General features: G+C 45.4%; 1 protein-coding gene across 1 annotated transcript in view; it reads left to right on the top strand.

The window, feature by feature from the left end:
• LOC120935690 (alkaline phosphatase-like) overlaps positions 1-17,975 on the top strand; it is an 84,854-nt gene that overhangs the window by 48,902 nt on the left and 17,977 nt on the right. Inside the window, exons 5-8 of the mRNA XM_040347743.1 lie at positions 3,956-4,128; positions 5,152-5,286; positions 8,790-8,859; positions 14,368-14,502. Of these exons, the coding sequence (XP_040203677.1) occupies positions 3,956-4,128; positions 5,152-5,286; positions 8,790-8,859; positions 14,368-14,502 (513 nt within the window). The remainder of the gene's footprint in view (positions 1-3,955; positions 4,129-5,151; positions 5,287-8,789; positions 8,860-14,367; positions 14,503-17,975) is intronic.

Raw genomic sequence — 17,975 nt, 5'->3', positions numbered from 1 at the left:
CAGTGATCTTTTAAAACCATTTCCTGTTAGTATTTTCTTTTCTGTTAGAGCCAAACAAATGTGGGCATGCACAAAACTGGGAATTATGGTATGGAGATCTTATAGATATTCCTGCTTGGGTGGACTGACTGCTAAGAATTGCATTATTCATTATTTATGGACTTAAAATACAGCAGGATTTGTGACTCTCGACCACCTATGGTGGAAAAGAGTTGCATGCATGTACAAGGAAATGCTGATGCATTTGCTATTAACTGCACTGGCTGCCCCAATATTGCTAAGGACACCGTGTGCTAAACAATATAAAGGGGGACAGTGTTGTTGACTGGAACATTTTAACACTTCATATCTGCATAGGCATTGTGCAATGAGTTGGATCCACCTGAGACTACCTGCATATAATTACCAGGAAAAGTGGTAAAGGCAAGACTGCCTTTCTCCTTACATCCCATTTGACATATCACGTGGTAAGCAGTCGGAGGGTAAAGTTTAACATCATTCCTAGATAGAAGCCCACCCTGGCAGGAGTTCTGAAAAGTAAAGTAGCACCTTGGAGCTTGCCCCCTTCCCAAGACCCAGATGAAGGAGAGGTGTTAGTCCCTTCAGACACCATATTCCCCCTCCCCAGATTTTGTCCTCGTTCTGACATCACCAACACATTCTAATGCCCCGTACACACGTGCAGGATTTCCGACGGGAAAAGTTACCGTCGGAAATCACGAGGGGAAAGCCGAGAACCCCCACACGGCCGGTTTTCCCGACAGGAAAACTGAGATGGAGCTTTGGCCGGGAATCCCGGCCGTGTGTATGCTCCATCGCAGTTTTTCCCATAGGAAAACTGCCAAAAACCACTGGCCAAAAGTCCATTGGTTTTCCCGGGGGGAAAAAAGAGAACTGGTTCTCTTTTTTTGTCCGGTGGTTTTTGGGCAGCTTTCCCATCGGAAAAACTGCGAGGAGCATACACACGGCCAGGATTCCCGGCCAAAAGCTCTCCTCACAGTTTTCCCGTCGGGAAAACTGATCGTGTGTACGAGGCATAACAGTGTGCATCTAGTACTCATTATTGGTCTGTTAAAGTTCCCTCAAGCATAGGACTCACACATAGGATTTAAGGGCCAAATCCTCAGCCAGGCGGCGTAACTTAACTTTCAGCAGTTAAGTTACACTGACTTAAAGTTTTTACCTAAGTGCCTGATCCACAAAGCACTTACGTAAAAATTTCAAGCAGTGTAACTTAAGTGCCGCCGTCGTAAGGCGTTCCTCCTCTCCGGGGGGCGTTTACAATTTAAATGAGGCGCGCTCCCGCGCCGGCCGTACTGCGCATGCGTGTGACGTCATTTTCCCGACGTGCATCGCGCAAACGTAATTGACGCCGGGCGGCTTTGTGGATTGCGACGGGACACTAAAGTTGCGACGGGTGAAAACAAAGACGCGCCGGGAAAACAAATAATTTTAAAAAAAAATTACAGCGTCGCTCAGCATGCATTCCTGAGAGGGAGAACTCCATGCCAATTTTCAAAGAAAAAACCGGCATGGGTTCCCCCCCCAGGAGCATACCAGGCCCTTAGGTCTGTTATGGGTTGTAAGGAGACCCCCCTCCGCCGAAAAATCGACGTAGGGGGTCCCCCTACAATCCATACCAGACCCGTATCCAAAGCACGCTACCCGGCCGGTCAGGAATGGGAGTGGGGACGAGCGAGCGTCCCCTCCCCTCCTGAGCCGTGCCAGGCCGCATGCCCTCAACATGGGGGGGTTGGGTGCTCTGGGGCAGGAGGGCGCACTGCGGGCCCCCCCACCCCAGAGCACCCTGTCCCCATGTTGATGAGGACAGGACCTCTTCCCGACAACCCTTGCCGTTGGTTGTCGGGGTATGCGGGCGGGGGCTTATCGGAATCTGGGAGTCCCCTTTAATAAGGGGGCCCCCAGATACCGGCCCCCCACCCTAAGTGAATGGATATGGGGTACATCGTACCCCTATCCATTCACCTGTAGGCAAAAAGTAAAAGTTAGTAAACACACAACACAAGGCTTTTTAAAATAATTTATTATTCTGCTCCGGAAGCCCCCCCTGTCTTCGTTATTAGCTCAATTACCAGGGGGGGCTTCTTCTTCCACTCTCCGGGGGTCTTCTCCGCTCTCCGGGGAGGGGTTTCTTCTTCCGCTCTCCGGGGGGGGGGCTTCTCCGGACTCCGGGGGGCTTCTTCCATCTTCTCCCCTCTTCCGCTGTTGACTCTGCGAACCCCGGTTCTTCTGCAGATGTACGGTGCCTTCTTCTTCAGCGCTGGCTGCCTGCTATGTTTGTGTGTTAGCTCGATTTCAAACAGGCAGCCGGCGCGGTCTTCTGTGACGTCAGGTTCTTCTCTTCCCTTCTTCCGATGTTGCCTCGTCGCCTGTTGTCGCTGTAATGATGTAAGCGCACCTTGCATCCCATTTATATAGGCATCACCGTCCCATCATGCTCCGGGAGGTACCCACGTGGTGGGTGCACGTGGGTAGGCACCCACCACGTGGGTACCTACCGGAGCATGATGGGACGGTGATGCCTATATAAATGGGATGCAAGGCGCGCTTCCATCATTACAGCGACAACAGGCGACGAGGCAACATCGGAAGAAGGGAAGAGAAGAACCTGACGTCACAGAAGACCGCGCCGGCTGCCTGTTTGAAATCGAGCTAACACACAAACATAGCAGGCAGCCAGCGCTGAAGAAGAAGGCACCGTACATCTGCAGAAGAACCGGGGTTCGCCGAGTCAACAGCGGAAGAGGGGAGAAGATGGAAGAAGCCCCCCGGAGTCCGGAGAAGCCCCCCCCCCGGAGAGCGGAAGAAGAAACCCCCCCGGAGAGCGGAGAAGACCCCGGAGAGTGGAAGAAGAAGCCCCCCCTGGTAATTGAGCTAATAACGAAGACAGGGGGGGCATCCGGAGCAGAATAATAAATTATTTTAAAAAGCCTTGTGTTGTGTGTTTACTAACTTTTACTTTTTGCCTACAGGTGAATGGATAGGGGTACGATGTACCCCATATCCATTCACTTAGGGTGGGAGGCCGGTATCTGGGGGCCCCCTTATTAAAGGGGACTCCCAGATTCCGATAAGCCCCCGCCCGCATACCCCGACAACCAATGGCAAGGGTTGTCGGGAAGAGGTCCTGTCCTCATCAACATGGGGACAGGGTGCTCTGGGGTGGGGGGGCCCGCAGTGCGCCCCCCTGCCCCAGAGCACCCAACCCCCCCATGTTGAGGGCATGCGGCCTGGCACGGCTCAGGAGGGGGGGGGACGCTCGCTCGTCCCCACTCCCATTCCTGACCGGCCGGGTAGCGTGCTTTGGATACGGGTCTGGTATGGATTGTAGGGGGACCCCCTACGTCGATTTTTCGGCGGAGGGGGGGTCTCCTTACAACCCATAACAGACCTATGGGCCTGGTATGCTCCTGGGGGGGAACCCATGCCGGTTTGGAATTTACAAATTGCCGTGGAGTTCTCCCTCGGGAATGCATACCAAATGCCGTCGCTTGAATGGGCCTTTACAAGGTGTGACTAACTTTACACTTTGTAAAAGCAGCCCTAGTTTTACACCAGGCAAACTAACACTTACGGCGAAAAAACTAGGCACAAAAGCTTTGAGGATCGCCCTAAGTGCTAATTTGCATACTAGAAGAGGCATTTTGACTCGAAATGCCCCCAGTGGCGGATGCGGTACTGCATCCTAAGATCCGGCAGTGTAAGTCCCTTACAGATGTCGGATCTTCTGCCTAACTTAGGAAAACTGCTTCTGAGGATCAGTTCCAAAGTTAGAACCAGAGATACGACGGCTTACGCCGGAGTATCTCTTTTGTGGATATGGCCCTAAGACTTTAGCAAGGGCTGGGTGAGTTGAGCATTTTATCTACAAGTTTTCACCCATTTATTGCAACATATGGTCATTCATGTTTTTCCTATGGTCTTATTTTTCCAGGTAAATCAGTGGGTATTGTGACAACCACTCGTGTCCAACATGCCTCTCCAGCTGCGGCCTATGCTCACATTGTCAATAGAGACTGGTACTCAGACAATGAGATGACTGAAAATATGACTAACAGTGGCTGCAAGGATATTGCATACCAACTGGTGCACAACACGGATATAAATGTAATTACAGTGGACAAATCAGATTTGATGAAACACAGTGACTAGACTTAATATGTTTTATATACAAATTTATAAAAAGGCTAATCTAGAATGTTGGTAGGACTGATGTTACATACTACATGGCAAATGAGGTTTAATGTAGAAACATGTAAAATAATGCATTTGGGTGGCAATCTATACACTGTGGCGGAGAACCTCTGGGGGAATCTAGGATGGAAAAGGACCTGGGGGTCCTAGTAAATGATAGGTTCAACAATGGCATGCAATGGCAAGCTGCTGTTAACAAAGCAAACAGAATATTGGCATGCATTAAAAAGGGGATCAACTCCAGAGATAAAATGATAATTCTCCCACTCTACAAGACTCTGGTCCGACTGTACCTAGAGTATGCTGTCCAGTTCTGGGCACCAGTCCTCAGGAAGTATGTACTGGAAATGGAGCGAGTACAAAGAAGGGCAACAAAGCTAATAAAGGGTTTGGAGGATGTTAGTTATGAGGAAAGGTTGCAAGCACTGAATTTATTCTCTCTGGAGAAGAGACGCTTGAGAGGAGATATGATTTCAATTTACAAATACCATGCTGGTGACCCCACAATAGAGATAAAACTTTTTCACGGAAGGGAGTTTAACAAGACACGTGACCACTCATTAAAATTTGAGAAAAAGAGGTTTAACCCTAAACTACTGTATTCAGAGAGTTCTTTACTGTAAGAGCGGCAAGGATGTGGAATTCCCTTCCACAGGTGGTAATATCAGCGGGGAGCATCAATAGTTTCAAAAAACGATTAGATAAGCACCTGAATGACCACAACATACAGGGATATACAATGTAATACTGACATATAATCACACACATAGGTTGGACTTGATGGACTTGTGTCTTTTTTTCAACCTCACCTACTATGTAACATATTTGGCAAAGTTGAATAAAGACACGTCAATCCATGTACACCAATAGGTTTTATTTAATTTTTTTAAATACTTTAGACATTTATTTTTACTTTTTAATGTTCATTTCCTGTAGGTGATTCTGGGAGGTGGGAGAGCATACATGGATGCCGCAAATACACCTGATCCTGAATACCCAAACAGCTCATCAAGTCAAGCTGTTCGTAAGGATGGGCAAAACCTAACCAACATATGGCTGAGCAAAAGACAGGTGACTTAACAATTCCGGATTTCCATATTTATATTTGTGTTTTTCCACTATCTATGGTTAGATTTGTTTATCTTGCTTGTATAGTTATAGATCTGCATATGCCTTATTTGTCCATCTCTCTTTTTTCTTCCTCCTCCTGTGTTTTCTTTTGTGGACCTTGCTTTTACTTTTACTCCCTCAGGGTCCCCTACCGGTTATGTGACTAACCTGGTAAAATTATATTAGTAATCATTCTAGATTTAGGATTTAGGATAGAGAGTAATTAACTTGTGGCTGCTCTGCTGCACTTAGCTAGAGGAACTAGAGAATGTTCTGTCTGTCCAGGATAAGGTAAAGCCACCATGTTTAACTACTGCAAAGTGGTAGCATACCATTTTCCTGTTGTTGTCATCAGCTAGTGCTGGTATAGGTCTGCTGAAATTGGTGACTTAAGGTTTGCTACCTGGATAACCTAAATGCGTCTTCAATACTGAAAACAACAAAGAGATTAACTAGAGCAGTCAATAACAGTTATTTTTTTATTTTATTTTTTATATTTCTTAATATGTACTAATTCCTGCATAATTTGGATTTCCTCCTTTTGTTTATCATTACAGTCTTTTACAGGATTTATATAGTGCCAGCAGTTTGAGCAGTGGAAAATAAGGGAGACTGTATAGTTGCAATACTATTTTCATACAGGAAGATCAGGAGGGCTTTGCTTGTGAGAGCTTATATTTTACTGTATAGTGATAGTTGGGCAACTTGTGGCAGGCACATTGCAAATAATATGCTTTCAGAGACCTGCACACAATGTTTGGGAACATGGAGTTTTTTGGTAGCAGATATTCATGCATTGTTATTTTATTTAGTTACTTGTATATGAACTCTCATACAGCTGTAAATCATTGGGACTGATTCTTATTCTCCCAGTTAGAAGGTGCTACAGGGCAGATCTGGTGAGAGCAGCCATATATGGTTTCAAGGTTCCATGGGCCAGATCCTCAAAAGAGATACGGCGGCGTAACTGCTGTTACGCCGTCGTATCCCTGGTCCTAACTATGGAACTGATCCACAGACTCAGTTTCCCATAGTTAGGACGAAGATCCGACATGTGTAATTGAATTACACTGTCGGATCTTAAGGATGCAATTCTAGGCCGGCCGCTAGGTGGCGAGGCCATTGAGGCCGGCGTAGAATATGCAAATGACCAGTTACGGCGATCCACGAACGCTCCGACGGGCCCGACGCTCTAAATCTACGTCGTTTACGTCGAGTTCCGCCGCGTAAAACTAGGGCTAAGCCCTAGTTGTCCTAAGCCATGTTAAGTATGGCCGTCGTTCCCGCGTCGAATTTTAAATTCTACGTCGTTTGCGTAAGACGTCCGTGAATGGCGCTGGACGCCATTTACGTTAACGTCTAAGCAAATGACGTCGGAGCGACGTCAGTTAGCGCACTGCACGTCGGGTAATTTACCCGACGGAGCATGCGCAGTACGTCCGGCGCGGGAGCGCGCCTAATTTAAATGGGACTCGCCCATTTGAATAGGAACGCCTTGCGCCGGACGGATTTAAGTTACAGCGCCGCAAAATTCCAGGTAAGTGCTTTGTGGATCGGCACCTAACTTGGGAATTTTGCGGCGGAGTAACTTAAATCAGAAAAGTTACGTTGCGCCAAGGCTTTGTGGATAACCCCCCATATAACCAAACGATAGGCTCCTGGTGTGTAGCACGTATTATAACTACTGCCCATAAGGTGTTTATTTAGAAAAACTATTGTGCAATAAAATATCAATTGCAACTGTGCCTATATGTGACTATCTATACATGTTTCCTTAAAATGGATGTAAACCGAAACATCAAAATTGAAACCCAATTGAATTCTACCTCACACAGCAAAGCAATATAATCCATCTGTCCCCAGTCTGGTAAGGAAAGGAGCAGCCAGTCATCTACAATCTTCTCCGATTTCCTACAGTGAAGAAAAGCGACACAACAAAAAATTGGGTCGCCACCTCCCCTCTCCTGTAATTGACAGAGGGCCAGATTCTCGTACTTTCTGCGGCGGCATCGCGTAAGCTATTTACACTACGCCGCCGCAACTTACTGAAGCAAGTGCCATATTCCTCAAGCACTTGCTCCGTAGTTTGCGGCGGCGTAGTGTAAAAGGCCCGGCGTATCCCCGCGTAATTCAAAGGGGGCGGCTTATATTTAAATTAAGCGCGCCCCCGTGCCGATCGAACGGCGCATGCGCCGGGCTAAAAATAGCCCAGTGCGCATGCTCCAGTTCGACGGAATACGTCAATGACGCCGACGTGTGCGTCATTGACGTAAAGTCGTATTCAAGAACGACTTAGGAAAACGACGTACCCGACGGGAAAAGACGACGCGGACCCGACGCCATACTTAACATGGCATACGTGGGACTGGCGTAAGGTTACCCCTCATATAGCAGGGGTAACCTTACGCTTACGCAAACGACGGTTACGCGACGCGATTTCGTTCGGGAATCGGCGTATCAGGCTCATTTGCATAAACAAATGAGACCTGAACGTAAACGCCACCTAGCGGCCGGCGGCGAATTACATTTAAGATCCGACAGTGTAAGGGACTTACACATGTCGGATCTTCAGCGTATCTATGCGAAAATGATTCTAGGAATCACTCGCATAGATACGCGGGTCAAAAAACAGAGATACGACGGAGTTTCCTGAGATACTCCGTCGTAACTCTTCTGATGTCTCACCATCTCTCCACAATCCTGTGCATTGCACATGGTTGCAGCATGGCCCTATTGAACTCAGTTGGCGAGTTTGACAAGGTGCAGCTTTTCAAACTCTTCACTCTTAGTTAAATGCTGCAAAGCATAGCAGCCAGAGCATGTGAATAGGCCCATCTAGCTGTTGTTTTATTATTTGGGTGGGCGGCCGGGAGACAGAAAAACTGCAGATCAGCAACTCATTTTTACCACTCCCCAACTGCTTTTCTGAAATAAACCTATTTATATTTTTATGTACTTACAAACCTTCCCACATGCAAAATTATTATTCAGAAGAATTACAGTAAGTTAGGACCTCCCCAGAGGTCCCAATTTCTCATATGGCCCCCTGTAAAAATGAATTGCCCACCCCTGCTCAATTGCATACACCCCTGCAACAGTATTTAAAACTGGAGAGCTTCTATAAGCATGTAAAAAAACAACAGCAGCATTAGATGCTGATCTATTGATGCTTTTTGTCTTCTGATGTTAGGTGTATAATGTATGGATACATTTTAATTATTAAACTCTAGTTAGAAAGATGTTATAATAGTGTCTCATTCAATAGATTGCAGATCTATTTGATAGTATACTGGAGCTGAAATGAGAATGTTGTTGTGGTACTGTAAGACCATCAACCAATAATTTTGTTGTATACTGAAAATTATACAAAGTTTACAAATTGTTTGTTCGCAATTAAAAATGTATTGAAACAGGATTTTTTTTTTTTTTTTTAATATAGTTTTTATTACTTTTTTTTTTTACAGCGGGCACATTATGTATGGAACAAGGAGCAGTTTGATGCTATACATGAAACTAACACCGATTATCTTATGGGTAGAGTATTTTTTTGTCACGTATATTGATAAATATCTAAAAGAACATAAAAATGGGCTATCTTTGATATGTGTACTTATCACAAAACAAAAGTGGACATTTAATAGGATTTGCCAGCACATTTACCAACACATTCACTGGTTAACACTTACTCTATTCATAAAAGCACATTTGCCAGGTAAAAGAACATGCTTGCTCCCCGACATTCTCCAGCATATGCTCTTCAGTAACAAAATGTGCTAACTTTAACAGATAACTTCCTAAAAAAGATAATGGGGGTCCCCCTGTCAGAACACAATAGAACGGCAGGGGAGAGTGCTGTACTAACATTCATGGGCATCCGCAGAACTTTGTTCAGGGGGGCATCATTTTAAGGTCACCCCTGCAATATAAAAAGATGTACATTCTTTAGGCTATATTTATATGGTACGCCTGTAATTTTCAATACAAAGTGATGCTTCATTATCTCTTTTATAACACATATATCATTCCAGTGGAAAGATATATGATTATGTGTTATATAAGAGATAATTCAGCTTCACTTTGTATTGGAAGGTACCAGGGCTGGACTGGGACAGAAATTTGGCCCTGAACTTCATCCAGACTGGCCCACTTTGACAGGTCTCTCCCATGGCGGCCGGACAACTTCCGCACCCCCCCGGCCACCCAAGCCCCCTCTCCCCCTTCACTAGCCGTTCTACTTTATTAGAGTAGAACGGCTGGTACTGGTACTCTTATAGGCAGTACCAGTGGGGAAGCTAGACATTATTTCACCGGGGCAAAGAATCAGTTTGGTGCCCCCCTTATGGGACACGATTAGGCAGAAGTGAGAAACTCCCAGGCCATAGCTGTTGAGTCAGCTGTCTGTCCCCCTCCCCCATGCTCCTCTGTCATCCCCCCTGCTCCTCTGGTCTTCCCCCTGCTTCTTTGTTCCCCCCAGGTGAGCGCTGCGAGGAGGGAGAGACAGAGGAGCGGAGGGGGGATCTTGATGAAAACAGCCCATACAAAGTGAAGAAGAATAATTATCTTAACATACAAGGACATATCTATCCAGTAATAGCTGTCCAACTTTTCTGCAATATATACAGTCAGGTCCATAAATATTGGGACATCTACACAATTCTAATATTTTTAGCTCTATAAACCACCACAATGGATTTTAAATGAAACGAACAAGATGTGCTTTAACTGCAGACTTTCAGCTTTCAGCTTTAATTAATTTAATGAGGGTATTTACATCCAAATCAGATGAAAGGTGTAGGAATTACAACAGTTTGTATATGTGCCTCACACTTTTTAAGGGACCAAAAGTAATGGGACCATGACTAGGTGTGTGTTATTCCCTCATTATCCCATTTATAAGGAGCAGATAAAAGGTCCAGCGTTAATTTCAAGTGTGCTATTTGCATTTGGAATCTGTTGCTGTCAACTCTCAATATGAGATCCAAAGAGCTGTCACTATCAGTGAAGCAAGCCATCATTAGGCTGAAAAAACAAAACAAACCCATCAGAAAGATAGCAAAAACTTTAGGTGTGGCCAAATCAACTGCTTGGAACATCCTTAAAAAGAAAGAACGCACCGATGAGCTCAGCAACACCAAAAGACCCAGAAGACCACGTAAAAACAACTGTGGTAGGTGACCAAAGAATTCTTTACCTGGTGAAGAAAACACCCTTCACAACAGTTGGCTAGATCAATAACACTCTCCAGGAGGTAGGTGTATGTGTGTCAAAGTCAACAATCAAGAGAAGACTTCACCAGAGTGAATACAGAGGGTTCACCACAAGATGTAAACCTTTGGTGAGCCTCAAAAACAGGAAGGCCAAATTAGAGTTTGCTAAACAACATCTAAAAAAGCCTTCACAGTTCTGGAACAACATCCTATGGACAGATGAGACCAAGATCAACTTGTACCAGAGTGATGGGAAGAGAAGAGTATGGAGAAGAATAGGTACAAAACAAGGGGTGTCATCCCACAGAAAAACCAAGAAATGGTATCCCTAGGGGTGACTAAGGGGCTACTATGGAAGTGACGGACAATATTATGAGTAAAAAGTTTTATTTTGATATAGGAAAAATTTAATTTACAAAATATAAATATAGATATCAAAAAACATCAATACCATCTGAGCTAAAAAGCTCTAATTACAAACCTACAGACAGAGGCCGGCCAGTACTACACCAATGAACGAAGTTCATGAAGGTGTGACACAGAAACCACATATGAACACTAACAATGGACAAACATGAAAGACAACAGTGATGGCGATCCGGACCCAAGTCTCTAGATTGGCATTTTACACTGACAGACATGTGTGTATATAGCTGCGTACCAACACACATATGTGGGAATTTTAAATATACATATATTTTTCTCGTGTTGTCTATACTTTAACAGCTTTCATATATGCTTGTCCGTTGTCTGTAGTATTGTGCTCTGTGTTTTGTGTTGTTAAGAAATAGGGCCAGGTAACACATTCCAAGCACTATGAGTCTATTTCCCAAATACTCCGATTTGTTTTTCTTCTTCATCACTGATTGGAGACAGACGTGCGCCGATAGCACATAAAGGAGCGGAGCACGCCCCTCTCCTCCTGTCCAGACGAAGCTACGCACTCACGTTGCAAAACGCGTTGACGTCACTGGGCGCCGGACGCCATCCTAACAACGCCCTCACCGCAGCGGGAACTAAAGAACTTTTTTAACTCAAGGATAAGAAGAAGGCGTGAGCGGATTGTAGCGATAGTCTACCACCTCCGACCGCATCCGTGCACATGCAAGGCACCCATGCCCCCCGCTAACAAACAGACCCGATATTCCACGGAGGAAAAGTAAAGTGGAGGATACGATCTCACATACGGCGTGTTTTTTCTTCCACATACGCTGCCAACACAGACGCATCTGGAGGTTCGCGGACGCTGTCAGCAGCATACCTGCCATGCAGATGATGGGAGAATACATCAACACAGTGCCGTCCCGAATCTACTAATCCAGTATCTGGTAAGATCGTTCCACTTCTCCTATCGTGCACTTTTATCAGAAAATTGGGGGGCTGTACATGTCCTGCTCTTGAACAATCAGCTGTACTGCCATCAAGCATGTCAACATATGAACGCTAAATATTGCCTTCATTAAAGCCCTTTCCTTCTTCCTTCCTCTCGTTTGAAACTACAGGAAACATTAAGGGAATTGCATTTGTTCTCTCCCCCTTTTTTTGTTTTTCCTTCCAGGACTGTCAAATTGACATAGAACTGTCACTTCAGTGGATCCACTGACCATTTTTTTGGTCTCTTTTTGCAAGACAGGACTATTTACATTATATTGTATTTTCTCTTTTTGCAAACACCCTCACTGTACAGTGCAGCAATTCCCTGGTTCATTTAGGGGTTCCCCTCCCCCCGTAGGGCCACTTCTGCTGATCATTCCTCTTAATTCATACCCCCGGTCTCACACATGGTCAAATTTGGCCAGAATCTTCAGCAGAAGTGTTCTACTAGGCGTCCGGATCGCCATCACTGTTGTCTTTCATGTTTGTCCATTGTTAGTGTTTATATGTGGTTTCTGTGTCACACCTTCATGAACTTCGTTCATTGGTGTAGTACTGGCCGGCCTCTGTCTGTAGGTTTGTAATTAGAGCTTTTTAGCTCAGATGTTATTGATGTTTTTTGATATCTCAGCTAATTTATATTTTGTAAATAAAAAATTTCCTATATCAAAATATTTTTTTTTTACTCATAATATTGTCCGTCACTGCCATAGTAACCCCTTAGTCACCCCTAGGGATACGATTTATTGGTTTTTCTGTGGGATGACACCCCCTTGTTTTGTATGCATTGTATTGGCTACGGCAGTGATCCCTTCTCCGCGGAAGTGACTAATTATGAACACATGAGATATCATTTTAGTAGCGGGTTGGCATATGCTCATTGGAGAAGAATAGGAACTGCTCATGATCCAAAGCATGACACCTCATCAGTGAAGCATGGTGGAGGTAGTGTCATGGCGTGGGCATGTATGGCTGCCAATTGAACTGGTTCTCTTGTATCTATTGATGATGTGACTGCTGAAAAAAGCAGCAAGATGAATTCTGAAGTGTTTTGGGCAATATTATCTGCTCATATTCAGCCAAATGCTTCTGAACTCATTGGACGGCGCTTCACATTGCAGATGGACAATGACCGAAGCATACTGCGAAAGCAACCAAACAGTTTTTTAAGGGAAAGAAGTGAAATGTTATGCAATGGCCTGACCTGAATCCGATTGAGCATGCGTTTCACTTGCTGAAGACAAAACTGAAGGTAAAATGCTCCAAGAACAAGCAGGAACTAAAGACAGTTGCAGTAGAGGCCTGGCAGAGTATCACCAGGGATGAAACCCAGCGTCTGGTGATGTCTATGCGTTCCAGGCTGTAATTGACTGCAAAAGATTTGCAACCAAGTATTAAAAAGTGAAAGTTTGATTTATGATTGTTAATCTGTCCCATTACTTTTGGTCTCTTAAAAAGTGGGAGGCACACATGCAAACTGTTGTAATTCCTACACTGTTCACCTGATTTGGATGTAAATACCCTCAGATTAAAGCTGACAGTCTGCAGTTAAAGCACATCTTGTTTGTTTCATTTCAAATCCATTCTGGTGGTGCATAGAGTCAAAAAGATTAGAATTGTGTCGATGTCCCAATATTTATGGACCTGACTGTAAATCAACATGCTCCTCCTAACTGCTGTTACCTGTGGTTCTTCTTCTGATGCTTGCTACTGTATATGCCACTCACTTCAGGTTTAGGATTTTCTGTGATGTGATGATGAGTAAGCACTGGCAGCGTATCAATCGGCGGCTCGGCCACTGACGGCTGGATCTACACAACATGTACACAGGCAGGCAGACAATCACTGAACCGGAGCTGGCAGGCCATCTCATCCGATTATCGGGCCGGGGTGAGGAAGGGACATCAGATGTGTCGGGACAGAGAGCAGCTGGCTGACGCAGAAAAAAGTCAGCAGTGGCCATGGCGGACAGTGCAGCTGGCAACTACAACAACTTCTTGACGATTCTGGGGGGGTGCAATTCCCCCCCTTGCCCTTACCTACAGATGCCCATGCTAACAATGGATTGTTAGTACAGTGGCTCTGACCTGAGCGGTCAGGTGTTTTTTTCATTCAGCCAGCTGGGTTGGCTGGAAAAAAAAGCATTGTTTACTAGGCTTTAATCTGGTGACACCTTGCAAACAAAACAATAGCTGAGGTGCACCAGACTCCTTTACCCAATAGACATTGCTCCCTCGCAGGCTGAAACACTGCAGAATCACTCATTTGCAATGAAGCAGTGATGGAGAGACATTTCACTGGTTCAGAAATCAGAAGTTAGTGGACTCACCAATCCTGTCACTGACAAGTTGTACAAAAAGAGCTTCAGAATGTCCAATATCACACTTGCTAACTTAACCCAGCTCATGTTTTCCATGTAACAAACAAAAATGGTACATTATCTGACTTGTAAATATTCCAGGTCTTTTTGAACCAAAAGACATGAAGTATGAACTGAGCCGGGATAAGAACACTGACCCATCCCTGTCCGAGATGACTGAGAAGGCCATCAAGATCCTGAGCAAGAATCCCAACGGGTTTTTCCTTTTTGTAGAAGATGAGTATACAAAATTAAAATTTATAAAACGTGACCGAAAATAAGAGACAAATTCATGGATGTTGAAAAATTTGAATCATCAATAAACTTTGACATATGTTTGCAATTATCTCATTGACAAAATATTTATCATCTGACAAAGAAATGCATGCTTATATCAAACAAATGCATATGTCTTTTTGCACATCAGACAACCTTGTTTTCACTGGGAAACAAAAAAAAAATCAACTAAAAGGATAGCTTAATCACCTCGAGATCGGTCTGCAAAGGGTATTTTCTACCCATGAACATTAAAGTATTACTAAGTTCAGATAGGAGGAGATTTCCACTACAGTCTGTATACACACCCACACGTGTGATGTCAATATCATGTGACCTGGCTAGCTTTGAGAACAAGTAAATGTTCTCTTCAACATAAAAGACACAACTGAGCATGTGCAGATTGGCTACCCTGCCTGTGTTAGCTGGCCTTCTCAAGATGGACAGTGCAGGAGGGAAGGATCTATGCATACAGGATAAAAAACAGCCTTTTTACACAACCCCTAAGTTCCACAGTGAGTATAACAAGCATGCTATGCTGCATATACAGACTCATTTTACTGTTGTGGGTTTAGTAACACTTTAATAGCTTGCATTAGCACAAATGATAACTTAGCTGGGTGTGCATTAATATACTCAGCAGTAACCCCTTATACCCCTTGATAGCCATAGGCAAAGAACATTATTTGATTGATACAATTACAATTATTTGGCTAGGGAATAACTAAAGTAATTTCTATATCTATAGATACATAAAATTATTTCCTGAACAATTTCCTATTGGCCAGATTGGGTGATAACTATTTTGTGTCATTAAAGCAGAACTTCATCCAAAAGGTGTTTTTATTATGTTTAAAATATTTTTTTACTATCCCCGTTGATGGCTAAGGCCTTTAATACAATGAATGACACCCCCGCACCGCCCAAGGCGTTGTTGTCTGCTAACATCTCTGTATTACCCAAGCAAGGCAAAGACCCCTCGCAATGCAGCAGCTACAGACCTATATCCCTGCTCAACGTGGATCTAAAGTTGTTTGCGAAGGTCCTGGCTAATCGTTTGTCTCCTCTACTCCCAAATGTAATCCACAACGACCAGGTGGGATTTGTCCCGGGCCGCGAGGCGAGGGACAATACCACCAAAACGATCCACTTAATCTCTTACATCCAACGCAAAGTGCTGAGGGCTTGTCTCCTCTCTTTCGACGCCGAAAAGGCATTCGATCGGGTCAGCTGGGGATTTCTTCGACTCTCATTGGAACAATTGGGCCTGGGGACGCCCTTTATTTCCAAGGTGATGTCCCTTTACTCGCAGCCCTCAGCTTCGGTCTTGGTGGATGGTTCTACTTCTGCGCCCTTTGACATTTCCAATGGTACCCGGCAGGGCTGCCCCCTATCCCCACTCTTATTTGTCATTGTAATAGAACACTTAGCTTGCGCCATCAGACAAAATGTCTCCATCCGCGGTATCCAAACACCTTCCTCCCATTACAAACTATCCCTCTATGCTGACAACCTTTTGGTATACCTACAGGACCCCCATACCTCCCTACCATCCCTCTTCGCGGAATTCCGTCGCTTTGGCACATTTAGCAACTTCAAACTCAATCTGTCCAAGACTGAGGCTCTCAACGTTTCCCTCCCTGCCGCTACGATGACTAGGCTCAAAGCCAATTTTTCTTTTAAATGGCAGACGAGGGGAATCTCATACCTTGGCGTCCTTATTCCTTCTAGTCTTTCCAACCTTTTTTCTTTGAACTATGTTCCCCTGCTTTCACGTTTGCGGAAGGACTTGGAGGAGTGGGGGGGGACTTCCCTGCCGTGGTTCGGGAGGATCAACACCCTGAAGATGGACACTCTACCCAAACTCCTGTATCTCCTTCAAACGGTTCCCGTCTTAATCCCCAAGTCCTTCTTCAACTCCTTACGCTCCCTCGCCATCAGATTCCTGTGGCGGCGGGGGCTATCTAGAGTGAAGTACAATGTGCTCACCCGCCCAAAGCTGCGGGGCGGAGCTGGCATTCCTGACTTCGAGACCTACTACAAGGCCGCGCATATTGCGCGTGTCTTGGAGTGGTTCCCGCGTCCTTTCTTGAAGGCCTCCGTCGCCCTAGAACAAGACTTGTCTCACGTTGACCTACGAGCACTCCTATGGGGATATAGAACTGAACTGACACACATACCTCCCCCCTCCCCGCTTACTCTGGCTTCTCTCAGATTATGGTACAACAGGGGGTTATGTTCCCTACTGTCCTCCGACCCCTCTCCGTTATCTTCCCTATTCGACAATCCCTCCTTCCCCCAAGGCTTTGGTGTATCTTCGTTAGGCCCCTTCAAAAAGACTGAATGGCCCCAGGCACGCTCCTTTGTGCATCCTACGCTGGGGTCGCCAGCGACTCCGGTAGGCGCTCATGACTGGCTCACTACACTGCACTTGTCCACACTTACAAAGCACTTACATTCCTCCTCTCAGGTACACCGCCCTCTCACGGAGTTTGAACGATTGTGCTCCCTCTCGGAGACGCCCAGGCACCTACTCTCGGCCATATATAACCTACTGCAAACACTCACGCACACCGAGCTACCCTCTTACACTAGGATGTGGTCTGCAGACCTGGGTGAGGACATCCGGCAGGCAGACTGGCAGACTTCGTTTTACTTTACTCACAAGTCCACGATCTCCTGCTACGCACAGGAAAAAAACTACAAGATTCTGTCAAGATGGTACAGGGTTCCCTCCATGTTGCACAAAATATTTCCGTCCACCCCGGCATCCTGTTGGCGATGTTCCGCTGCTGTGGGGACTTATCTACATGTCTGGTGGGATTGTGAGAGGATCCGCCCCTTCTGGACTCAGGTATTTGAATGTTACAACAAAGTCTACGATAAATCACTGGTTCCCTCACCTAAAATTGCTCTTCTCTCTATCCTGCCTGGTTCTGTTAAATCGCAGAGGCGGAGCCTCCTCCGTTTCTTCATGTCTTCAGCAAGACAGCTCATACCTTCCTACTGGAAGTCGACCGCAACTCCTCCATTGTCACGCTGGGTCTCTATTATGAACGATACCATGAGAATGGAGGAGATGCTGGCTCTTGACAACGACACTTTTGATAAGTATACAATGCTATGGCTCGTCTGGCTCCACTTCTCTTCCTCTGACACCCTGGCGAACATGTTGTCCACCCAACCATGATCACCCCTGACTGCCTACGTCTGTGTCACCCCCTTAAGATAAACTAGGTCCCCCCCCCACCTTATTTACATTGTTTCTCCCATTTGCCCCCTCTCACAGCAACTCTCACACTCCCCCATGATCCCCCTCTGGTTTTCTTTCCTCTCCCCTCCTTTCCTTATATTCTCTCTCTTTCTTCTCTCCTTCCCCCTTCCTCTCCGCCCTCTCATGCCCCTGATTCTTACCCCCCCCCCCCTATTTTTGT

Source organism: Rana temporaria, chromosome 4 (genome assembly GCF_905171775.1).
Source record: "Rana temporaria chromosome 4, aRanTem1.1, whole genome shotgun sequence".
Classification (NCBI taxonomy): Eukaryota; Metazoa; Chordata; class Amphibia; order Anura; family Ranidae; genus Rana; species Rana temporaria.
Note: the sequence above shows the minus strand (reverse complement) of the source record. Positions and strands in the feature narration are given on the sequence as shown.